The sequence below is a fragment of the Castanea sativa genome, chromosome 10, assembly GCF_040712315.1.
Source record: "Castanea sativa cultivar Marrone di Chiusa Pesio chromosome 10, ASM4071231v1".
Taxonomy (NCBI): Eukaryota; Viridiplantae; Streptophyta; class Magnoliopsida; order Fagales; family Fagaceae; genus Castanea; species Castanea sativa.
This window is the reverse complement of record NC_134022.1, coordinates 39,907,193-39,933,526: the sequence shown is the minus strand read 5'-3', so window position 1 is coordinate 39,933,526 and position 26,334 is coordinate 39,907,193. Positions and strand designations below refer to the sequence as shown.

The 26,334-nt window shown below is 35.0% G+C and overlaps 3 protein-coding genes across 5 annotated transcripts; 1 reads left to right on the top strand and 2 right to left on the bottom strand.

Annotated features, from left to right (window-relative positions):
* Positions 1-3,351: 3,351 nt before the first annotated feature.
* LOC142613897 (putative carbohydrate esterase At4g34215) lies at positions 3,352-5,329 on the top strand. The gene is made up of 2 exons (XM_075786418.1): positions 3,352-4,042; positions 4,863-5,329. Exons 1-2 carry the CDS (start codon positions 3,437-3,439, stop codon positions 5,175-5,177), a joined length of 921 nt encoding a protein of 306 aa, XP_075642533.1. The 5' UTR covers positions 3,352-3,436; the 3' UTR covers positions 5,178-5,329.
* Positions 5,330-5,818: 489 nt separating this feature from the next.
* LOC142612766 (protein OSB1, mitochondrial-like) lies at positions 5,819-9,647 on the bottom strand. Its single transcript, XM_075784917.1, has 5 exons — positions 9,104-9,647; positions 6,884-7,022; positions 6,689-6,773; positions 6,507-6,610; positions 5,819-6,276 (listed from the first exon to the last, which is right to left on the bottom strand). Exons 1-5 carry the CDS (start codon positions 9,481-9,483, stop codon positions 6,088-6,090), a joined length of 897 nt encoding a protein of 298 aa, XP_075641032.1. The 5' UTR covers positions 9,484-9,647; the 3' UTR covers positions 5,819-6,087.
* Positions 9,648-14,182: 4,535 nt separating this feature from the next.
* Positions 14,183-20,970, bottom strand: LOC142613575 (transcription factor UNE12). 3 transcript variants are annotated; one of them, XR_012840288.1, is made up of 7 exons: positions 20,394-20,970; positions 18,970-19,089; positions 18,707-18,772; positions 16,961-17,026; positions 15,814-15,891; positions 15,229-15,714; positions 14,183-14,610 (listed from the first exon to the last, which is right to left on the bottom strand). XR_012840288.1 is itself a non-coding variant. In XM_075785969.1 (6 exons), exons 1-6 carry the CDS (start codon positions 20,724-20,726, stop codon positions 15,484-15,486), a joined length of 894 nt encoding a protein of 297 aa, XP_075642084.1. In that variant the 5' UTR covers positions 20,727-20,970; the 3' UTR covers positions 15,015-15,483. The 3 variants fall into 3 exon arrangements, 1 of the variants encoding a protein (XP_075642084.1); XR_012840289.1 differs by having other exon boundaries at positions 14,183-14,546; XM_075785969.1 differs by lacking the exon at positions 14,183-14,610 and having other exon boundaries at positions 15,015-15,714.
* Positions 20,971-26,334: the final 5,364 nt, after the last annotated feature.

Below are 26,334 nucleotides of genomic sequence, written 5' to 3'. Positions count from 1 at the left end.
TTTCTGAGTTTGTGTTCTTTGATTTTTTGGGTTTGTGTTATTGTGTTCATAGGCATTTGATTTTATTGTTTTTAATTCTGCTTTTTTTTTTTTAGTTAAAATTGACAAAATTTTTTTTTTTAAATATAGATGCTGACGTGGCATTTTTAATAATATTTTAATGTTTCCGGCTACCATCTTAGCAATTTCCGTCGGTTGACTGACGAAAAGGACGAAAATAACACGCGTAAATTGGTTTAGGGACTAAAAGGGGGAAAAATAAAATATAGGGACTAAAATGAAAAAACGTTAAAATGTAGGGACTAAAAGTGCATTTACGCCTAAAATTTTCAATTCAAAACCCACAAAAATGTAATATTTTTATTTATTTATTTTTATAATCCTTTGAGTTTGAATAAATTAACTTCTTTGCTTGTGAATTAGAAATAAGTTAACCTATTTGTTTATTTGTTTATTTGCTTAAAGTGATTTGTTTTTTGAATCTCATTTTAAGTAAATGAGCTACCAAAAAAAAATGTAGCCTATCCAAACCAACATATGATGTACACAAAACCTTTAAATCAATGCGGAAGAGCATGAAATTCTACAGTTTCTACCATGTGAAGCATTCTTTGAGATCCTCTTTATTTAGAATTTCATCTCAATAGAGCAAATGCATATATTAATTAACTATAGTTGTGCATTACTTATTTATTTTAAATAAAATTATATGATTTATTGTATAAATTCTATAAAAGAAACTATTTGTATTAACGAAATTTATATATATCATTAATAGCAAGGCAAACAACTTAGAGTGCCAGTCCAAAAATGCATAGACAAGCTAATTACATATTCAAATATTCTATACGAGATCAATTCATGATTTTTTTTAGTGCAAAATTGTGGGGAGTAAAAGGACCCAAGCAGGCATTTAGGCCTTTGGGCTCTAGCAAGGAGGGCCGACCTGTTCTTGAGTTAAGAACTTGTTAGTACTGCAACTCGGCCCATACGCCGAGGGTCCGAGGACACATCCAAGGGTGAGTTTCTCCTCGGACAGACCCAAGAGAACTCGGAGATTCACTACGAAGGTCAAGGCAGAATTCCGGAAAGACTGTTAGTTAAGAGGGGGAACCCCTGAACCTTTTAGATACACCGGTGTTAGAAAAATATCATAAGCAAAGGCTGCCACCTCCACATTAAAGACTCTGCACCTACCTCCCTGGCCGCATTAATGAGGAAGTGACCCCTGCACAGTAGAACCGAAACTTCTGGTTACTATTCAAAGTACTAAGAGAAGAAATATCTAGGGGGGAAGAGATTGGAGCAACACGTGGATAAAGCACTAAGGGAAGAAATATTTAAGAGGAGGTAGAGGAGGAGAAAAAAGGAAAGAGAAATGAAGAATTGTAACCTTTAAGAAAGAAAGAGAAATAAGAGAGAAGTGGTTCTCGGCTTACGTCCGAGGAGGTCCCTTTGCAATTATCATCTATTATTTACAAGTATCTTCACACCTTAGCCCGTTATTAAGTTCTCAGTGCCTCTAAAGCAGATTTCAAACCCACACTCTACAAATTTCATTGTTTAAGGCTCGTTGGGCCTGGAGCCCATAATTGTCTTTCGGTCTAGGTGCAATTGTGCACTTACAAAAATAATATGTTATTGGTTTCCCTTTCCTTTTTTTTATAAACAATAAACTAATAATATATTATTAGTTTTCCTTATTCGCACTGTGCATGCATTGCATTGAAAGACCAAATTGGCAATTCTTGGTGGAACTAGACAAAATGACTAATAGTGACTAAAAGTGCTCGTAAGTTTGAGAGACTAAGGGTCTTTTTAGATACCGCTTATTTTCTTGAAAATTAAAAACTAAAAATACTGTAGCAAATAAAGAATTAAAACTGGAAACTTAAAACGCACTGTATAGCAAATAATCTACCTAACGCATGAACAGTGCCGGGTCTCATGCTTAAAATGCAAAACGCAGCGCACAAAAGCACGCTAATAGTGTATTTTGTCTTAATCCTGTTACACCATTTGTCTTTAGGTCAATGGACAATTTTTTTTTAATGTTATTAAAGGAGATGTATAGAGTTTGAATCCCCCTACTTAAGATGTACAATAAATTAAAATCCTATTATGAATGCAATTATAAAAAAAGATTCAGCAAATGAATAAACGAAGGACCGAGGGCATGTTTGGTCAATACCTCTACACCCTCTTGGATGGCTAAGTGTTATCGTCAAATTGAATTATCATTATCACAAAACCTACCGAAATTACCATGATTGAAAAAGAGAGAACAATTTTCTATTATATAAGATCAAGTAAAAGTTACATGACCAATGACCAAGAAAAGTAGAAAAATGTAATATAACTTTAAAAAATAGAGTAAAGTTGCATGCGATATATACGGATCCAATGAATTATTTAACACCATGGCAAGCAATACTTGAAGGGCCACCCCAGAAATGCATTGACAAGTTAACTCTCTGTATTTACTATATACAGATTCCTATATTCCATACAGGATCCAATTCATTATTTGTTATATTAATTTTCCTTATGAGCAATATGCATATGCTAACAAAGACCAGAATTAATTACGGATGCAAAAGAAAAAAGATTGAGCAAATAAATAAATGACCAATGTGCATATGTTTGTTCAATGCCCTATTGAAGGCCAAGCGTTTTCTCTACCCTTTAGGAAGGGTAAGCGTTAATATGGTCTTATTGAACAACTTTCTCACAAAACCTACTTTACATCGGCTTGAAGACTTTGAAATTTTGAATTGAAGTGAAGTATACTTTGAATGGATTGAAGACTACGTTCTGATGCATAGAATACAATCTCTATAAAAAGATACAAAGAACACGATCTCTATAAAAAGGGAGGTGAAAAGCCTAATGTTGTACACATGCATACAGAGAAAATTGCTTCAACACAGTCTCTATATATAGCCCTATCCACATTCCACCCAAGTTAAACAAAATTGCTTCAACAATGTAGCTCATACGCCAACAAACAAGAGACTTTACCAATTATTATTATTATTTTGGATATAAGATAAAAATTCTATCCCACCCGCCTAATGTGTGAAATTTTTTCTTAGAGATTTAAATCTCGGTCCTTACTTCTCATACTCCACAAGTACTTATACTGATAAAGTGACCATTGCACAAAATATGCGGCGGTAAAACTTTACCAATTATTGAATATTCTTTTCTTTCCCTTTTATTTACTGTTCAGTGATACTAATATTTATTCCTTGTATACTGACGTGGCATTTCTTTACAAGTCAAAAATAGTGAAAAGACTAATAAGTAATTGATTCACACTCTGTATTGCACCAAAATTCTTTTTCAACAGACCCATAAGAAGCAAGCATCTTACTTTCAGAGGGGACCCTCACATTGTTTGCCACATTGAGCGGCAAAGTGAGAGAGCAAAGGGATGGTTCTTCCTATTTTCTTCTTACTCCTCATTGTAAGTCAATCCGGGTCAGTGAGACCCCAACAACTCCAACAACAAAGCAAAAACATATTCATCTTAGCTGGACAAAGCAACATGGCCGGACGTGGAGGCGTGGTCAGCAACACCATTACCGGCATAGCCACATGGGATGGCATTGTCCCACCCCAGTGCTCTCCAAACCCCTCCATTCTCAAACTCAGTGCAAACCTGACGTGGGTTTTAGCCCATGAGCCTCTCCATTCGGATATTGATTTCAAAAATATTAATGGGATTGGACCAGGCATGGCTTTTGCTAACTATGTGTTGGGTAAAGATCCCAATTTTGGGATCATTGGTCTGGTCCCTTGTGCCGTAGGAGGGACTAAGATAAGTCTGTGGGAAAAAGGGACTTTCCTTTACAAACAGATGATGAAGAGGGCTCAAGCTTCTGTGCAAAATGGTGGGACAATCCAGGCGCTTCTATGGTATCAGGGAGAAAGTGACACAGAGAGTCAAGAAGATGCCAAATCCTATAAAGCAAAATTGCAGAAGTTTTTCTTGGACGTCCGAGATGATTTGCAGTCTCCTATGCTCCCTATAATCCAGGTATGTACACGATTTCACTTAGATTTAGTATTAATTTTCAATATACATGTATACTGTTTCTTCTCTTTTGATCAGGTTTCTATCTTTTTTGTTCCAAACTTAAATCTTATTTTCGTCCAATTGGTTGGGGTTTCTTCTAGTTTAGTACATTAGTTATTTTATAGATCATTTTATGCATAGAATTACTACCAAACCTCATACATTGACAATTTCAGAGAAACTGTACCTGGTTTTGTATGATCTGCTGACGAGGTTTGGTTTCAGAGAAACTGTACCTAGTTTTGTATGATCTGCTAACGAGGTTTGGTTTACTGAGAAATAATTGATAATAATGTAAAATGGTCTATTGTGGTTTCCAAGAATCTACGTAATGGGTTGAGTTATTGTATTGCAAGCTAGATGGCCTACCTCTGATGTAACATAAATAATTTTTTTTAATATACTCCACTTTATATATTTTTAATCATGGTAGAAATAATAGATAGTGCAGAAAATGCATATGGTGGAAGACTAGGAGTTCAGACTTTTGGGTAACAACCAACAGGCAGTACAGTACATCTGTTTCGTAAATAATGAATGGCTTAAAGTCAATTTTATTTATTTATTATTATTTTCAAATAAAGCAATGTCAATTTCGCATAGGCATAAATCACTAATATCACATGTATTATATACTAATTCATATCACTTGTATTTATATACTAATTCGAAGTTTAAAACAAGTCATGTCAACAACAGTCACCAGACATATTAACAATTAATAAGTTATACTTCCATTTTCAACTTTCTTCAATAATGTTGGTAGGTTGTTTCTTGGTAGGTGGCTCTAGCATCAGGTTCAGGACCTTTTATAGAGATTGTTAGAGAAGCTCAGATGGGAATTGACCTAATGAACCTGCGAACCATTGATGCCAAGGGTCTGCCACTTGAACCGGATAACCTGCATCTAACCACGGCAGCGCAGGTTCAACTTGGGAAGATGTTCGCTGATACATTCCTTAAATTTCTACCCAGTGGTCCTATTGTGAGTCCTATTCGCAGTAGTGCACCAAGGAATTCTTCCAATTTTATTTTTAACATTTTGATAGCTCCATTATTACTTTGTATCAGAATGATCCTAACTAACATTGTCTAACAATCAGATAGCTTTTGCAAATATGGGAAGATACTAAATTGTGAAATAGATCTTTATGAAATATGAGAAGGGAAAAAGATTGTACATTTTTATTGTGGTTACAATGTCATTTGTGCTCAAAGACTCTTCTCCCTTGAAATGTGTTGATGTTATTCAAGTGAAAGTATCTACTTGAATGGGATTTTCAATTTCATTAACATCATGATAAATCTAGCAATGAAAATAACATGATTGAAAACAATCGATTGAGATCTTACTAATGATTGATATATTAGCACATCAGTTACAACATGACAAAACTTCCAAGTGCATGCATTTGATTGACATATCATATCAGACCCGCTATACCATTTTTTATGTTCTTCAAGTATCTTGTCCTAAAGATAATCAAATGTGACAGATGCGTGGTATATGTATACCCAACGCCCTAGATACATAACAAGTTCTAAGTTGTTACAAATATTACTGAAACCAGGAAATTAGAATCCACCAGTAGTACAACTGTACAAGACAGTATTTAGACACAAAAAACAAAAACAAAAAAACAAAAAGTTACATCAAGTTTAGCCTGGCTGGATTTGGGCCCAAGTTATAATGGCCAGAACCATATGAATTATGATAGAGCATTCTAGACTGATGAATAAATCATAAAAGAATAAGAATGATTTAGATCTCAAGACAAATTTTCCTATTATATACCCAACAATAGTTGCTCAAGATCCAGATAAACTTGAAGCCAAATGAATATATAGTGACTAATAATTGGCACATCATGTGACATCCATATTATAGACTGCAAACTCTATAACAAAGTCTCCAAAGATCTTCCAGAGAACCAGTCAAAATGAGGGAAATCTACACAGAAACTGCCCCATTGGCACCGTTACTTAAAGTTCAACATAATGAGCACTTAGAAAGGCAAAAATTTATCACCGGGCACTAAATTTGCGTCCAACCTAGCATCTTGATCATAAAGAGACCCCATTCTTGTATCCAGTATTGCTAGTTGGGACTTCACCCATGGTGGATTGTACCTGCCTTCGACCCATAGAGCTTCTCCAGTATCTTTGTGCTTAAAATCTGGATACTTTGGGTTCTTCTGTAATTTATGAAAGCAAAAACACACCAACATTTAAGGCTTCATCATATGCTTTTGCAGCAAGCATGAACAAGAAATTAGTTGGATGATACTAAAAGTTTAGGTTCCTGTTTTTTCTTTTTTCCTGTTATTCTTATTTAGTAGAAAGAACTATATCATTATTATTTGGTAGAAGGAACAACATTAACATGACATTTCAATGAAGTCAGTTAAGTTTCATAATTGCACACCTTGCTCTTCCTATTATCCCACCAATCCACAGGATTGGCAAAGAAGGCTTGCCATAATTCTTCTATGGACATATTACTTGCAGCATTATTACCAAGCTTTTTACCTGCAAAAAATATAGATAACAAATTTCAGGAACACTCAAACACAAGAAAACTCTTCTCAATTTTAGAATGTGTCTTGCCTGGCATCATGGAATTAGAATCACGATCATACGAGGGCAAGGATGAGATGCTCCTTTCGACAAAATTAAGTTGCTGAACAACTACCTGCAAAAGATCTAAAACAATCATAATTGGCTTGGGACAAACTATATGTAAAACAGGAGATCAAGTTTGATTAATATATATATATAAGAAAACCTAAATAAATAAATAACCTTGTAGTAGGTCTGCTGTTTTCCATCTTCACTTTCAACTGTATCTGAGACCAACCGGCCAGAGACATATATCTGTTGGCCTTTCTCTACATGTTGAAAAGCAATATGTGCCAGCTCATCCCAGAATGTTAAACTGATCCTGAATAACATTAATGTCATTTTCAAGAAAGATGAATGCCATAAGCACTGAGCCACTGATATGGTATACATGTGTGGATGAATTTTGCTACATCTTAACCAGATGAATAGGATATTAACTTAAAAGAAGTATATACGCTAGCCAAACACACACACAAATGACAAAGATGTATAACAAAGTCCTTTTCTGACTTGAATTGCTGCCTTGCTGGTCTATATTTCTCTTTAAAACCAGGAACTTTTTTTTGGAAATCAGCAATAAAAAAATTTATTAGATGTAAAAAAAAATTAATACACAGGATGATTATAATGCATCCTCTAATCAAGTTACAATTACAAATTCAAAAGAACAATGAAATCCAAAAAAAATCAGAATGTGTACATCTTAAATTGTGCAGCTAGTCAAAAAGAAACATAAGAAATTACTTTTAAAAGAGTGCCCATTGAGCTCTATATCCCTGAAAGAATGCTTGTTCCTCTCCCTCCAAATTGTCCACCCATTGGTATGGCTGGAATTGCTCCCAAAATCTATCCTTAGTCATGATGACTAAGTCTCTTTTTCCAACAAGCAAACACTTCTATCACAATATGAGGCATCAGCCAAAGGATAGCAAGCACAATTCTCTAGCCACATTGCGCAAGGTAAAAGAATATGATCTACTATCTCACCATAATTCTTACATATGCATTATCAATCCAAAATAATCACAAAATTCTTAAAGATGCTCACCATCTTTGTCGTGCTTAATAACACTAACAAAGCACTCAGTTATCACCTTCAAATGTCTAGAATTCCTCAGTACAAGATAACCGCAAATATAGGATGACAATATCATATGAAAGCGCCAAATACAGTCTGCAATTATTTATCTCTTTCACTGTCTCCCTTTACTTCTATTGTCTTCCCCTTTTCTTTGTTTGCTTCATTAATTTTATTTTAATATTATTTTATATATATGTAAATAAATCCTTTTACTGAAAAAATGAAGAGACTTTTATGTGTTTAGGGAAAGAGATTCTGTGAAATCTACTAGTGAACATCTATCAGCGACACCTGTGCAATGTGATCACTCAAACAGAGATCTCATAAACAAAGAGTTCAACTCAATAATTAAAAACTGCACTGCATCCCGTTAAAGGTTCTATTATTCTTCCCCCTCCAAAGTGTCCACATTAGGCATAGGGGGGGGGCCATATTCCATACCATATAGAGCCATTCCTCCAACTAAAGAATAACTCCACAACAGTCTTAAGCAACACCCAACAAACCCCACACGTACAGAGAAGAAGAGACCACAAAGCTGTAGTTCAAATGGGACATCTTCTCCCTGTGGTTATGGGTACAAAATACATCAAGTTCTATGTTACTTACCAAGCAAAAAACATTTCTTATCATCCAAATTTCCCACTTTTTTTTCCATTCCCTTCTCCTTCATTCAATTACCTAGTTTATAACCCCTCGATACTCAATTGAAAACTCTTTCTCTCTCTTTCCTTGTGTCCCAAACTATAAAGTTTGAATTTTTTCATAGAATGCCAAGTAAAAATCCACCTTGTCAAGAAACCCATAAACCACCAATAACAACTACAACTCAGAGTCCATAACTACAGCAAAACACACAACAAAAATCACACCAATTTAAAAGCACCCAACTTTTGAGGCTAGAATGTCTCAAACTAAACCAATCACAATTGTATTATCCAATTCACACTAAACCCCTATTGTATTATCAAACAAAAAAGTCACAAAATTTACAATAACTTGGTTTCTAAACCAAGCAACCAAAAGAAGTTGATGATGTACATGCATGAACACACACATACACAAACCCAATTAAAAGCACCCAACTTTAATGCCATTTCCCACTAAAAGCCAGTTGCAATATCAAACCATAAGTCACAAAATATACAATAACAAATTGGTTTCTAAACCAAGCAACCAAAATAAGTTGATAATGTGGAGGCATACACAAAAGTACCCAACTTTAATGCTATTTCCCACTAAAGCCCAGTTGCACAATCAAACCAAAATGTCATAAAAACCATCAGAAAGTAACACGTAGAAGGGGATGAAAAAGTTACCAGGAGGTGAGGGTGGAGGATTTCTTGACGGCGAGGCGGGTCCAAGCGAGAGCTTTGCCATTGCCAGAGGGCAAGTGTTTGATTTCGACAGGGGTGCCCACGATGCCGATGAGGTGCACAGAGTTACTGTGCTCCTTGGTCCAGGGAATCTCAGTGGGCCTAGGGTACTCCACCTGGGTCTGATTGTAATTGTAATTATAATCCACCGAGCATTTCAACTTTAGCGGCTTTAAGCACCGATTGCTGAATGATATTGATGCTGATGATGGGGATAGAGATAGAGAGGGGATTTGGAGATTTGTGAGTGGGGCTTTGCAGAGAATGTGGGCTGTTGTTGTTGTTGTTGTAGGTGGTGTTGGCAGTGTTTGGTTCAATGCCATTTTTGATTCGGTAATATCTTATCTTTGCGAGTGTTGGCTGTGGCAATTGTTCTTATGTATTTTAAATGGGCTATGCCTGCTGCCTATCTCACTGTGACTGTGACCACTCTTCTTGTCTGTGTCTGCGCGCCAAGCTGCCTCAAATCTAAGGGCTTATTTTGCAGGGGGTGTGCATCAGTCGGGCAGGGTCGGGTTAAGAAGAATTTTTTACCCAACTTATTAGAGTAGGTAGGTTAAAAAAAATTTAGCCCAATTCAATTTGTCATACAAGTTCAACCCACATGGGTTAAGTTGGATCAAGTTGAACTTATCAGTTTGACAATTTTTTTTATTACTATTATTATTAAATTGAGTAGAAAAAAATATATCACACGCCACCTGAGTTGATTAATTAAATATACATTAATATATGAACTAATATTCCAACTCAGTTATATATTAATATATGAACTAATATATATTAGAATTTTATGACCCAAACTCAACCTAATCTGCTATCAAAAAATATTTGTAACCCAATCCAATCCATCAAGCCCTAAAAACCGATTTAACTCAGTGGGTTGGGTTGGGTCGGGTCAATTTTGACGGGTTGGTTGCACACCCCTATTCTTTTGTAAGCTCAACTCTATTTATTTACCCCCACCCAATCAGAATTAAGAAGTCCATTTATAAACGTCGCCATTTACACTTTTTTTTAATGATTTTTTTTTTATAGAAATAAATACCCACCCCCCCCCCCCCCCCCAAAAAAAAAAAAAAAACTGAAGATGTTAGGACAAGGAATCCAAGTATCCTCTCAATTTCAAAAATGTGCATATTAAACTTTACAGTTTAACCCACACAGTTGGTGCCTGATGAAAAACGACTCATGCTTTTATACACATTGCATGAATTCGAGAATACCCATTAGTACTTTGTGGGTGCCCTATCCATTTGCGCCCTAGGCGAGTTGAGTATTGTTATGGTAACAAGCGGGTCGTCCTCCCAACACAATTTTTGTTTACAAAAAAAAATTTACAGTTTAAAGCTATGCAATCTATCACATTATCTTTTACGTTAGAATTGATTGTTATTTTTTTTGGTTGCCCACAGTGTATCCTCAAAGCTTTCAACCAGAGACTAATCACTGTTCGCGACGGGTGAGCCCATAACGGGGTAAATCGCTGGCCCAGGGAGTTTGTTTCAAAGTGCTGTTGCCGGGACTTGAACTAGGGAGCTCCTAGTTAAACCCCAGACAGCCACTTTGAGACCAAGTGCTCAACCACTTGGCCAACCCCACTGGGTTAAATTGATTGTTATTGATGTTTGAGAAAAACCGATACAAAATATATGCACTATTTTGATGGTCAATTAGTGATTCAGCTCAAATCCCTTATTCTGGAGATAATAAATTTTATTAATGGAAGTAATTTTTATTTTAAAGCTTACATGTTTGTAAGGTATATATGATAAAATTTGTGGTGGATTCTACTTAATAAAATTAACATCTTCTCAAAAAAATAAAAAATAAATACTGAATACAACTAACTAACCTAATGGTAAAGAACAATTATTCTTGTGTATGTAATAAAATTTGCAACAGTTATAACATCAATCTAAATAAGTGATAAAATTATTAAGGGATAATTACATATTATCCATCTATGGTTTGCCTCTAATTTGACTTGCCTACCTGTGGTTTTATTTTTGACACTTTACCCATCTAAGATTACTTCCGTTTAGTCTCTGTTACACACCTCTGTTAATAAAGAGGGGTAAATGAGTCTTTTTACTCTCATTTTATGTCTCTCTCATCCCAAAACAAGAAGAAAAAAAAAAAGCAAAAGAAAACAAGATCAAACTAAAAAATAAACCCAAATTTCCTCAAACTAAGAAATAAACCCAGATTTCCTCAAACTAAGAAACCCATCATACAGACAAAACCAATAAACCCCTTAAGCCAAAAAGCCAATTCAATCTAACTAGCCCTCTGAAATAGAAATATTCGAAGTAAACCTAGCCACATACCCAAAAAAATAAAACCCAGATCATGAAGAACATACCACTTTTTGGGTATGTTCTTGAGAGTTCGGTAATCAAGCATCACCGACCACCCAACCCTATCTTCGGACTCTTTGACCTTCACCTCATTGTAGAACCTCTTCCCCCACTATCGAACCAGTCATAAATGACATCGTCATTGTCACGGACAACGAAGACGTTGTTTGGGAATTGGAGCTCAGCGCCTTAATGTAAATGCTGTTGTTATTGTCGTCTTTGTGGGTTTTACCATCGGATGAGAATGTGAAGGTCGAGGAAGATGGGTCCTCGGATTGGGGCTCTTAGGCGTTGGCAATGGAAGTGAAGAGACGAGTTTGGATTTGGGATTGGGATGAGAATGTTCTGAAAAATTTTGGGTTTCTTTTGATGGAGTTTAAGGTTTTGATAATCAGTGAATTTGCCATTGAATTGGGATTTTGTTTTCTGTGCTCTAGGTTTTGCTACAAATGTGTTTGGGGTTTTGACTATTTTTACTTCCCAAAAACACTTTTACATTTGCAGAGGAATTTTGCTCTTGGAAAAGCTTTGGGCTGGTCGTCAGCTCAGTGTTTGGGCCTGTGTTGGATATTGTTTTTGGGTTCAACTTCCTATAATTTTTCAGATTTTTTGGTATGTTCTTCATATTCTTCATGTTCAAGATTTATGGGAAGGTCAGATCTGTTTGGTTGTTGAGAAAACTGTGGAAACTGAAACTAAGTAAGCAGGTGTATGATTAGGCTCAGTTGTGTAAAGGGAATTGACTTTTTGGTCTGTAGTATGGAAAATCTCAAGCGCATTGCATTGTAGCATCTAGGATCTTAGTTTGGTGAGCAAGTTGGATGGGAGTGAGGAGTGTTTTGATCTATTTGGGCTTTTGTTTTTGACATATTATGTGTTAGAGTAGCGGCTGAAGGAGAGGTGGGTTACGGATTAGTAACAGAGGGAATCACAGGTGAGTAAAGTGTCAAAATTGAAACCACAGATAGATAAGTCAAATTAAAGGCAAACCACATGTGGGTAATCTGTAATTATCCCAATTGTTAAATAAGTTACATGATTGAAAGTAAATTAAATCATCAATATTTCTCCAAAATATTTTGTCTCTAACTAAGATATATGCTGCAATTTAATTTCCTTAAATTACAGTTTTATTCTTAAATTAAAAATATATATTAAAGAAATTATATATGCTATAGATAGAGTGCTAACATCACATGTTAAATAGTTGAAATAAAATAAATCAAACCAGAGTTGGACAAAAGGATACAGTCATACAGATAAATTTTAGACAAAACCCCCCTTATTAAAAATTTGTAGAAAAACATAAACCAAGTTTGGTGGAGACAAATATATTTCAGCTTTTTTCTTTTATTTTATTTGTTTGGCATTCATAGTTTATAGATGCCGACCCACCAGGCCACCACGAGCCCAAGTTAGACCCATGGGGCTTGGGTTGGCTTCTTTAGCAAGAAATTGGGCACTATTCCTTAGAAAGTATAGAAAAAGATCATATTTTTTATAAGTAAACACGGATAATCACTGGATTTGATTCTTTGATTTTTGGAATAATCATATAAAACAATCTTTAAATAATGTGATATTTTACATTTACATTACACCTGAACTCAAATAAGCAAATTGTTTTATGGCTAAATTGCAAATTTCACCCACTAAATTTGATATGTTTTCAATTTTGTCCTTAAAGTTTCATTTTTTATTTCAATTATGTCCCTTGACTTTCATTTATTTCAATTCGATCCTAAAAACAACGTTGTTTTTTTTTTCCCAGCTTTAAACTATGGAAAAAAAAAAAAAAAACCAGTTCTAATAAATTCTCATATCTTGACTTGGGTTCATGTGCTTTGGATTTCAAATTGCGTATGATTTGATGGGGCTTGGATTGTGAGGACACACGTGAGTGGAGACTAAGGGTCCATTTGGTTGGAGGAGTAGAAAAGTGAGAGAATGAAAAATTGTGGGAGGCTGGAAAAGTGGAATGATAGAAAATATATGATTTTTCCTCTTGTGTGTTTGGTTGGAGTGGTGGAAAAATGGGAGGGTGGAAAACTTTTTTGTTTGGTTGGAGAGAAAAATGGAAGGATGAAAAATGTAATTTATATAAATTGACTATTATACCTTTGTTACATAATAGAGTGAGGGGTAGGTGAGAGGGTATTTGTGTAAAATGAATTTCTTACTGCTTTTCCCTTCTCATTTTCCTCCCAATTTGGGAGGATAAAAAAAGTGAGCCCAGGAGGGAAAACTTTCTCCCAATAATCTATTGTGGCAAAGAAAATGATGTTCACATAGTTGAGACTGTGATAGCTAGTCTCTTGTGATTAAGGATTACTTATGCTTGTGCACACTTCATTTTTTATGGTAGTCTCTTGTAATTGAGGATTGTTTGTGCTTGTGCACGTCTTTTTTTATGATTGAAGATTGTTTGTGCTTGTGTGCACGTCTTTTTTTATGTTCACATAATTTTAGGCTCTAGTAACGTCATATTTTAAACGTCATATTTTTCTTCTTTTATAAAATGAAGCATTTATAGCTCTTTGAGTACCTAATTATTCCCTCTCGAGTATTTGTAGTCCTTTTATTCCAAACACCGCATATTAGCACAAGGGCAAATTCCTTGGGGTGGCCCCAAGATGGGATTGAGATTTTAAGCAAGATGAGATTGAGATTTTAAGCCTAGAATCTCATTAATATCTTGAGATGTTAAAAATTACTAAGTCAACCCCCGCAGACATATTTCATAGCCGTTAAACAAAACCCACAACCAGTGTTTTTGTAAACTAATCAATTATACGAGCACAAAAGCTGAACTAAAGGAAGAGAAAGTACTAGAGTACTGGATTTCTTCTTGACCAAGAAGCTTTGCATCTCCTACTCATTACAAAAGAAAGTGTACCACCATGTATTATCTTACTCCGGCCCCTCCGTGAGGTATGACCTTTATTTCCTGCGTTTTGCAGTAAAACTTCTTGTAGGAATATTTATGATGTTGTGGCCAGGATAAACACGCATGTGCCAATTGGAACCTAAGTACAAAATCCTTTTTTGGGTAAGTCCAAACTCCGAAGTAAATAACCAGCAAGAAGGATTCTGCAATTATATGATGTTACTTGTGAGAGAGAAAAAAGGAGCAAAAGCTTTAAATAAATAAATAAAAAGATGCACAAAAAAATCATTTTAATAAGGATGTATTGGCTTCATGAGAAGCCATAGAATCTTGCCTAGTTATAACCACATCTCCACCCCTTTTAAGGCTTTTTGAGTGTTCCTCAAGAAGCCGTTAAGGCTTCTCATTCAGAAGTACAAATTACAATCCTCTTTAAACAGCCACGTTCGGTTGTTCCATTAAAAGCTTAGCCACCTAAACTAGAATGGTTTTTTTTTTTGGTATCAAACTATTGCTTTTATATTATTATCCAAGGCACGTTTCTTGGAAAATAAGGGGGCCATTTTGGACAATGGAAAAAGAAGGGAGGAAAAGTGTGGAACACATAAAATATAAACGCAATTCCGCGCTTTATATTAAAAGTTACAGATATACAAAATGACACATACTCTATCCCTTTAAGAAGGTCCCACAACCCACTACTACCAAAAAAAAAAAAAAAATGAGAGCCCCACTACAAAGGTGCTTCCATCATTTTCCACTATCCCCACCATTGATACAAAAAAGAAGAGCATATCAAGTGAGTTTTGACAATTCTTCACCTTTACTTGGAACTTGGCAAGACATGAAAGGCCTGCTTGCATTTTTTAGGGCATTGACATCAATCCCTGTTTTGACAAAAGTTAAAAAAAAGGGGGGAAAAGCAAGAATTATGGCATCTGACTTTGATTGCAATTTGAACCAAGGGGAACAACTAAATTTGTGGGGGTTGAAAAGGATATATAAGGTGTGGGGTCAAGGAGCATATAATGAGTTTCCGATGGGACCGTAGAAATATGTCACCTTTTTCCTAAGGTCTATGAAGGTGGATTGTTTTCAGGCTTGACAATGCTAGAGGTGTCTGGTGGCTGTGTCTGGTATATGGCTGATGCCAATGAGATAGGCATGATGCAAAGATCCTTCGATTGAAGGAACTGCATGGCGGCACCAACATTTTCTTCCATAAGCTTAGCCACCTGACGTTCGGTCCCATCATTTGACCACTTCTCCCATGCTGGTTGGTTTCTTCCACCTTCACTACCTTCTTCCTAAGATTAAAAAAAATAAAGACAGACCCAGTGTCGTTAAAGGGACAAGAAAATTAATAAAGATATGTTTAAATACCAAATAATGTTCATATTTATAACCTCAACTGATGATAGTGGAATGTCTGTTACAAGTGGTGCCACAGCACCAGCTCCGCCCAATCTACTCATGCTCAAAACCTGTAAAGCAGATAAAGAGTAAATTAATAAATAAATAAAATGAATACAAATCTATATGATCACACACAGTCAACTGCTTGGACACTCTCCCCTTTACAAGTACAGGGGTATACAATACTTGATTAATCATTGAAATCTCAAAATCAATTACATTGTTTAAACATAATTGACTCAAAGGCTACTATTAATCATTGAAGGTTTACATTACAGGCATATTGAGGCTATCCAAATATGACCTTTGAAGTTGTAACTGCCTGGGTGTGCATTATACAACAGTGACAATCAATATTTCTGTGACTTAGAAGCCCAAGGACTCAAACAATGTGCCCTTTCTTGTAGCCAACGATGCATGTGAGCAACAGTAAATATAGGCAAGAGATCAAATATCCTTTAGGGAAATTAACACTGGTGCCTGTAGTTTGGTAAGATTTCAATTTACCACCCTACAATTTGGAGTGCGCCTCCCACACCCCCTGAAAGAAAAGTTCTAAAGTCAAGATGAATAGAATGTTTAATTTTGGCTGTCTAAGATGTGTCTTTCACAAGCATATTCTGTCTATCTTACAGGAGATCAACAAAGGAAACCTCACAGTAAGCAAAATGACATGATCCAAACGACAAGATGGCAAGAAGGAATGGGTCAAAGCATGGGGGACAAAATAGTATCATCTCCCATCCATTATTAGTGTGAAAAGCCACCTTATAATAATGGGCATCAAATAGAATATTATAATGATGGCACCAAATAGATAAGCATTGTTAAGGGTGCAGATTAGATAATATATACTGTTAGAAATAACCGGTTTTGGTCGGGCAATTGACAAAAATATTAACATGGCATAATTTTCGGTTGATGATTGAATCAAAATAAGCCCAAGGCAACAGATAAATGAAAATTCATACAATTTCACCAGAGTAGTTAAAAGGAAGTCATAACATAATGTCTGGAGCTTCTTTTGCATGTATAAAGAGATACACTTTAGGACATTAACATTCCTGGGACCTGTTATATTATTCAATCAGATAGCTACCTAAGAAAAATTGAATTTATGAGCATAGATTACTTTACCTTTACTTGAAGCCTTAGGAACTTCACATAATCCACAATTTCATCAAGCATGGCGGCTCTATCCGTCTACAGAAACAAATATATATCACTACTCAGACTCAATTAAATTCAATGAAACAAGTCCTTGAATTAAATTGGTATAACATCATCAGGGTAAAGCCCTTTCTTTTCTTTGATAAGTCACATAAGAATCCACACCTTCACTCCACCCAATTATTACAAGGAGAAATTCCAATGCATTATATTACTTATAAACTTACTGGTCATACAAACTTAACAGACCAGTACCCCAAAGTCTAATGCACAAGTTGAATGAAAAAATCAATCAGGTAAAGCTAGAATTTCCAAGAGTATCTTCTTATACTCTGCAGTTGCTGTTGCTGTTCCTGTGATACGTTCTCTTTATGCCATTTCATTTATCCATATTTAACCATCAAGAAAAATAAAATAGCAGCAATATGTTCCACTTTGTGTTTTCTTAACAGCCTTGAAGTTGCAAAGAGAATATATGAAGAAATGATAACACAGAAAAGAATGTTGCTCTAGAATTAAGAACGAATAAAAACCTCTATTTTTGAGTTTCAGTAAGACATTAATGCATATTGGGACATTTAGAGTAAATCATAATAGCTTTAAATACATGAATTTCAATAACTCATTCCCCCTGCCATCTTGGCCAATAAAGTTTTGTTGCATTAATCGTGAATGAATTAATTATATACAGTAGATTGAACAATTTTAAGAAATGTTTCAAACAAAATACAAAATCACTTCTAATCTGACCCATCATGAGAAGCCCAAAAGTACTTTTTTATTTAAATTAATAAAAAACAGCTACGACAGAAGGCCAAACAGTAAAAAATAAAAGGTGAAAAATATTGCATATTTTCATGTTTTAATCCACATATAATAAAATATAAAACTCAATCTCATACAGCAACATATCATATCAGAACTAGATGGTGCTGATTTCTGATAGGGAATAGAGACATGAATTCAGCATGGAACAAGAATTTTGAATGTTTTTGACTCACTATATACCTTGTAAAAATAAATATCAACAAGACTTCAAGCAATTTGACATCACATGTCACCGGCAAACATCCATACTTTTTACTGTTAATAAGATAGCCAACCTTAATTAACTTTCCCTGTTTTCAAATGAAATTGGTTCCTCTTTTGTAAAAAATAAGTGAAACTCTCAGTATTTGTCATGCATGGACAAACTGTACAGCAGTTGTTTACAGGGGGACAAAAAGGACAGAAATACTTGAAGGAAAAAGGAAGTGTAACGTACAATTTCACATTAAGGCATCTTATGTGTACAGAGCACCAGGTTTACTTCTTGACTCTCGACTTAATAGTGTGGCTCCTAGTAATTAACTATCCCTTTCTTCTCTTTTTCTTTCTTTCTTTCTTTCTTTTTTTTCAATTGGAAAGGCACCAAGGTTCCAAATAGGAAGATCTTACAATAGTTAAATATGTTTAATTAATTCCTAGAGAGCAATTTGATTTCCTTATCTCTCTCAAGAAGAATTAAAACTGTTAAAAAAAAATCCAGGCTTCTTTCCCTTTATATTCTTTCTTTTTATTTAATTTTAAGAAAATGAGAACAACTCCCCTTCTCTTCCAAAAGGATAGAATTTCAACATGAGTGATAAGCATAGAATGCCTTTTTCTAAATTACAAGGTCTAAGACTTATCACATTCTTGCACTTAAAATTGACATGAAAGAAAGAAAATGACCTTGTTGACGCTAGGAACCAGTTCCTGCAATGCTCTGATTCTTTCTGCTATTCTTTCTCTCCGCAACTGTAGTAAAATGGTCAAAAATCAAAGCCAACTCAAAATTAAACTAAGGATCAATAAAAGAAGGACCTTTAAGTAAATTAAACAAAAGATTCCAAGTAATGACCCCAAAATAAGTTTTAATTAGTAGCATGGTTTGCATTTTTATAAATTAGACACAATTTGCTCTCTTGCATGATTCATATGAATATCAAGCTCACCCGCTCAGCTATGCTGTGTGGATCTGTGGCCTGTCCTCGTCTAGCCCGCACCCTTGGGCGCATTGCTGGTGGATGTGGTGCACCAGCAACAGCATTGTTCATTGGTTGGCCATGGAAAACCTGCAGAAGAATCATAATTTCATCAACAAATACAAGACTTACAAGAGAAAACAGAGATAACCCCCCCCCCCCCCGCCCACAAAGAAACAGAGAGATGAAACAGAAAGCCTGAAGGTTAACTACATCATGAAAATGTATTAAAAGACTGAAGAAGCATTTATTCAGCTTCTTCTTTTTCTTTTTTTATTTATTAAAAAAAAAATGCTTAGGTCTGAACCAGGTCTACATTATCTCATGAATGAACAAACCTAGAAAAATAAAATAAAATAAAAACAACAACACAAGTTCCAATCATTTTCCATGGAACTGAGATGATTATCTTTTTATAAGTTAAATAGTGATTTCTTCTATAGTAAATTTAAGCTTTTAAACCTTTTACTTGTTTCCCTCTTTTTAGGGTAAGTGCATTACACTTCCAAGATAACCAAACTTCTAAGTCAAACATTTTGTTGTATAGCTCTCAAAGTCATTTCCTACAGGAAAATAGGCCAATCACTCCAAACACCATGGCATCAACTAGAAATAATACCTAACTAAGAAGCCACAAGGTAGTTCGCAGATCTTGTAAATATGGTCTTACTCCTTACAAGGAAAAGCATATTCTCCTCTTGGATTGCTACTTAATCATTCATAGACACCATAACAAAAACCTCACTTTAGAAACCGCAAAGCACAACCACTATTTTTTTTCCCGAGAGCTTCTACATTTCTGTGTTTGACTGGTAAGTTGTGCATGCACCCAGTGGGTTTTGAACCCACAAATTCAACCTTCATCCACTTGTTACTGTATTTCAGAAAGCATTATGACAACCATCTTTTTTTAGTTCCTACTTCTTTTTCAAACAAAACCAACAGATACCCCTCATGACCTTATATAGAAAGAAACTTCAATCTCACACAGTTCCTTTTCTTCTCAGCTATTAAACTAAACAACAACCATAATCAAATTGACATATTTACCCCCACTAGTCCTTCTCCTCTTCTCTTACTACAACAAAATTTATCAATTATTATATATCCTTGTCTGTATCACTCACTCTACAAAACCACAAACACAGACACTCACATAAAGACAAAACACACATAAATAGTGATCCGTTTGGTTGCTGAGAAAATTCGAGGAAATTTAAAATAAAAATAAAAAATTTAAATTTTCAACCAGAGTCCTTAAAACAAGCTCGAGACTTGACTCAATTTTAAAATAACCTTTTTTTTTTGGAAAAAAAAAAAACTATCATTTTCCTTCAAACTCCGTCACTTTCTAACTAACCAAACAGAGAACAGAGAAAAAGTTTCCAGCTTACATTTTTCATAGACGAAGCTCTACCATCAACGACGTCGTCTCGAAAGCGTTTGCCGCTGCCGGAGGCCTCCTCGGGCTTCAGGAACCCTCCTTTCCCTTGCTCCAAGCTCAGCCCTAACGGAAACACCTGTCCATGAAAACCACCAGAGCCACCTCCTCCACCGCCAAGGTCACCGGAGCTGAGCTGAAGCATCATCGGAGGAGGACCAGTCCCCGAACCGCCCAAGCCTCCATCGGCGCCGGTCAAGCCGGCCTCAGCTGAAGCGAAGCTTGGCAGGGCGAGAATTTGCTCGAAAAAATCGTCGTTAGTGGCCTCCGACGGATTATTAGCCATGAGGAGGAACAGCCTGAGTTGGACTCGGCCGAGTCGTGGTGAGTCGCGTCGACGAGTTACGAGTTTCAAAGAGCATCTACATGCAAATAACAAAGAAAGAGAAAGAGAAAGAGAAAGAGTAAGAGAGAGAGAGTTTTGCTTTGCTTTTCTCTGCTTTGCTTTGGTTTGGTTTTGGTTTGCTTTTGTTTATAATTTTTTTTTAGTACAGAGAGAGTACTGAGAGAGAGAGAGGGCATAGAAAGACGAAAAGAATGGGTGGCTTTATCCTTGTTTAAAATGTTGCACTTTATCTAAATGGGCCCGTCTTTCTTCATTATTACACTTCTACCCGTTTTCTCTTTATTGCCAATTTGCCATTATTATTGCATTGGCTCACTGAATACGGTGTCGTTTTGGGGAACCCTACTTGCCAACCACCACTCTCAGATAGAAATGCTCTCTTAATTATTTTATTTATTAATTATTATTATGGATTACTTTTAATATTGTTAATTATTCTTAGGGAGTTAAAAGTATTCATTTAATAAATAAACTTTAGACTTGTGCGCTCTCTATTATAATCCCTGTCATACAAAAATTTTCTTGTTTTGTTATGATTAATTTTGTACATAATGAAAGTGATTTAGTGCATGAAAATAATATTGTTTTAACCAAAACTTGTCATCTTCGTTGTTGTGGAAAAAAAAAAAAAGTGAAAATTTTTGTATGTCTAGCATTATTTCTTTTGCGTTACTTTGCGACAACATTTTTGTTTTTTTAACTAACAACATGTTCAACATTATCGAAGGACATGATTAATTTCCTAACACATATAAACATAATAGCATTCTAGTATATTTAGGTATTAGCTTTAGCTTGTTGTTTAGCAAAAAAATAGGTATTAGCTAGGTGGGAAAGTGACACAAACCAAAGTATTCAAAGTTAGCAATGGATTGAGCAAGAGACTTATATGAAGATTGGTTAATTTAAATTATGTAATAATGATTTGAACTTGAGGCAGAGGTATTTTAGAGCTTCTTTTCTCTCTTTTTTTCTTTTTTCAAATAATTATATATTTACTCCTTTCTTTTCTATAATACTTCATAAAAGGAAAAAAAAAATGGAGATTTTAACTTTTCAACGCAAGCATAATGAATATTTGAAGACTTCACCATATACATTTAAGCTACTTGTATTCCAACATTGACTGGCTTCTTTGTTTCTTATTTTTATATTTGTTTGGTCGGGAGTATAAACCTGGTTCAATGAGAGAATTTTTGGTTAGCTAAAATACCTTCCTCCCGTATACTGGGGTTTACAAACCAAGCACAGAGTATATTTTATTATGACTATTAAGTCAAATGACCTATTTTTTCTATTGGACAATTATATGTTTATGTTTACTGTGCATATAAAGTGCACATAATTGTACACATTTGCATGAATAGTATACAATATTGTACATTACTCATGTAAATGTGTACATAAATATTACATATATGAAAAAAAATAAAATTCCTTATTTACATGTAACTTTATACAAGCAATGGATTGATCTATACACATACGTAGGATTTCCTAATGTATGTCATCCCAAAAAAGTGATGGATTGCAGAAACAAATTGAGGATGACAAAACGTACCTCTAGGCTCTAGTCCTCACTCTATACATGGTATTCGTTTTTTGGTACGTGTAAGAGTGTAAAACACCTCAACCCACTAGTTTTTGAAAGCATTCACAATAGTGGAGCTAAATTTTTAGCTTTTTAGCTACACACAAAATTACTTTATCTATTTTACATTCTCACATCCTACAGCAGTGGAGCTATTTTAGCTTTTAACTCAATAAAATAATATAAACACTACAATAAAATAATATTTCATTCAACCACCAACACACAACCACAACCACCATCAAACCCATAAAAATCACTGCACAACCACAACCCCGCCGTGCCCATCAAAACCAATGAAGAAGAACAAAACAAAAACCCATAAAAATCAACATAGCCAAACCGAAACCCATGCCCGATACTCTGTTCGATTCGGTACCGGCCGACGAGACTTGCGTCGAGGGGCACGGTTTCACGGTCTTCACCGACGAATCAAGCCCTAACTGATACTGACCACCCGATTTTGCCGCCAACAGCGTGGCTCGGTCCTTCTCAATCGAAACCAGAGCAATGCAGCACAGTGAATTAATCTCAACTCAATCGCTCAAAACAAAGAAAAACGCTACCGAAAATTCCACTGCATATATATCATCGATTAATGATCATAGACAGTGATGATGAGTGCAAAGCGAAATGAAATGCTTTGATTTGAGGCGAGTCTGTGGAGGAAGAAAGAAGAGATAGAGAGGCAGTGAGGAGAGAGACACGGAGAAAGGAGAATGAAATGAAATGCAGAAAGAATTAAAAAAAAAAAAAAAGTAATGTGAATGCAAAATAATTTTTTTTTTTTTTTTTAGCTTTCAACTACAGTGCACAACCATATATAGCTGTGCACTGTAGCAATGAAGGTAAAAATGTTACCTTTAGCTCCACTGCTGTAGTATGAATTTTTGTGTTTTGGTATAGCTAAAATAGCTATTTAACTACACTGCTATGAGTGCTGTGACCAAAGAGGTTGCTATAATCACATATATGAAAATACGTACCAGTAGTGAATCCACTTCAAGAACGATTCAATGAAAACATATATATATGCCATACTAACCCTACCTTGGTAATTAAGTCTTCCATCAATTGCAGAGAAAATCCTTGCCTTCCTGAGATTCATTCACAGAATGTTTTTTAACATTTATATATATATATATTCCAAGTAGAGTCCAGGTGCTTAGTTACAGGTGGACCTGAACCTGACCCCTACACAATTATTGATGGGTGATTTGCTTATAGTTCAATCTAGGTTCAGATAAGGGGTCCCATTGGAAAAGGAAGGAGATCAATCATCAAATGAATGAGTCAAATTGCCCGTGTACATCAGCGATCAACCTCAACTCAACACGAGAGACCAAGTGTACATCAATGCATCAAACTCATCACGAGACCAAGACTGCTATACACATCTCACGTGGTTTACAACTCACAAACATTTGACATATATGATATATGTTGTGCGTGCCAAAATTTCCACACTTAACTGAACCTAGTGTTTGGCCTCACAATTTACTTATACAGTGGTTATTGGGTATCCTACTACAAATAGTTCCTAGGCGAGCTCCAAGAAGGAATTACCCCTTAAACTTGCCTCTCTTCTTCCCTCCTTAAACTCTCCTACTTGGTTGCTTACTTATTCTCTCACCTTCTCTCCCCAAAACGTCCAACCCCATTTCCTCATTCTTCCTCCTATTTATAGCTTAAGAATAATGGAAGAATCATGATTAACTCCTGGTTCCACTCGTGTGGGTGGGGTCCAATTTGAGAATTCCTGACAAGGAATATGCTCCATTGGAAATGGGGTTAAGGACGTTGGAACTGGTGCTAGCCACCAAAGATTGCTCGGCAGCATGGTTCCCCAGGGCACTCCCAATCTGCTGAGGTATAGCCACCCATCATCGGGTACCTTCTGACCACTCTATACCCGAGGTGTGTTCGTAAGCCGAGCTTATGAGAAGTGGACCAATCATGATATTGGGCCTGTATTTGGTAGTATTCATAGACCTACTCTAGCTTGGGCTCGAGATAAGTGGGCCTATAGCCTGGACTTGAGATAAGTGGATCTATAGTCGTACACCTTACATATGTCAACCTAGCTTAAAAGAACATCGTGGAATGTTGTTTAATTAGGTTGATACTACACGACATAAACATGCCTTGTATCAGAGAATATTGCCACAAGATACAGTTTCTGATCCTAAATTATGAGTCACTTTTCCCTTCTCCAAGATAATATTAGGTTCAAGAATTGATTGATTTTTAGTGCATTAAGATATATTTAGAGTCACTTATATTAAGACATATTTCAACTACTTTTTTTTTAAAGTGTTGTACCTCATATAAATTTCAATTAAATTTAATCATGTGATTACCTTGATCAATAAAACACAATATAATTGTGCATTAATCAATGCAATTACATGGTTGGAAATATGTTGAAAATGTAAAGCATAACACCTATGAAATTGAGCTTAAGGGTCTGTTTGGATAGAACTTATTGCTGAAAACTGAAAACTGAAAACTGAAAACACTGTAGCAAAATAATTTTTAAATGTGTGAATAGTGATGCGGGACCCATTTTAATAAAAAAAATTGATGAAAAAGTACATGAACAGCAAAATAATTTTTAAATGTATGAATAGTGATGCGGGGCCCATTTTTAATAAAAAAATTGATGAAAAGTACATGAACAGTGCGCGCACAGTGCCGCACAGTGCACACACTGCGCACATGTCCCCCTCTGCAGCAGAAACAAAAAAAAAAAAAAAAAAGGCAAAACGTGAAAACTGAAACGTAGAAACGCAGCCACTGAATCCAAACGCCCTCTAAATTTTGCTCAATCAATTTTATTGACATGAAGTTTTTTTTTTTTTTTTGAAATACATGAAATAAATTGATAATTGGATTATTTTTAAATTCTATATATCACTTTTCAAATATATATATATATATATATATATATATATATATATATATATATATATATATATATATATATATTCTATTGTAGATATCACCGATCAAAGTAAACAAGAAAAATATAAAAATTTGAATTTTTGTATTGGAGATACAACTATGTCTATTAGAGTCAAACTGCGTCAATTTCTTTCACTTTCTTTCTTTCTCATCTTTTATTTATGTTCCATAATATTTCAAATCTTATGTATCACAACAAGCCGATTAGACTTTTCTTAGATTTTTTCATTCACATAGTTTGTTTCCTTTTATTGGTGATTTATAGTATAATCATCTTTGTCTATGAAATTTTATTACTGCCTTTTTCTAATTCTTATGCATATTAGTATATCTATCTTTTCAATTTTCTCTCTTAATACCTTTCTTCATAGCAAGGGTTTTGTCACATCTTGCTTCATAGAGCATTTCTTACAATTTTCTCATTAAGGGGATTGTTTGTTTTAATATCGCTATTATTTGTATACCTTTAGTTGAAACACCAAAATTGGAAAGCATTGTTTTATGCTTTGGATTCAATTTTTTTAAAGTTGGGCATTTCATTCTATAAACTCATCATAATTATGGGATAAATTGTTATGCTCTATCAATTAATCTAAGCCAATGATAAAGATGTATCCTTTTGGATTTTGTGTTGTGGATGTTAGATACTAGAGTCGAACCACATTAATCTTTTTCATTCCATTTTCTTGTCTTCCCTTTATTTTTCATAATATCTCAAATTTTGCAATCCTAATCTTTAGCATAATGTAGTCTTAAATAATAATATTTTCTCGTTAAAATTATAATAAGCTGAGACATGACTAATTGTTACTCATATTAATGAAGTTTTGTAACAACTTAAAGATGTTCATAGGTTAAGAGTTTTTATACTAGAGATAAACAATGAAAAATATATATTAAAACTTTTTTTTTTGGCTGTTGCTTCTTGAAGAAATAGATGTTCTATGTTTTCCCATATACGTACTACTAAACCACAATTTAAATTCAAGTAAA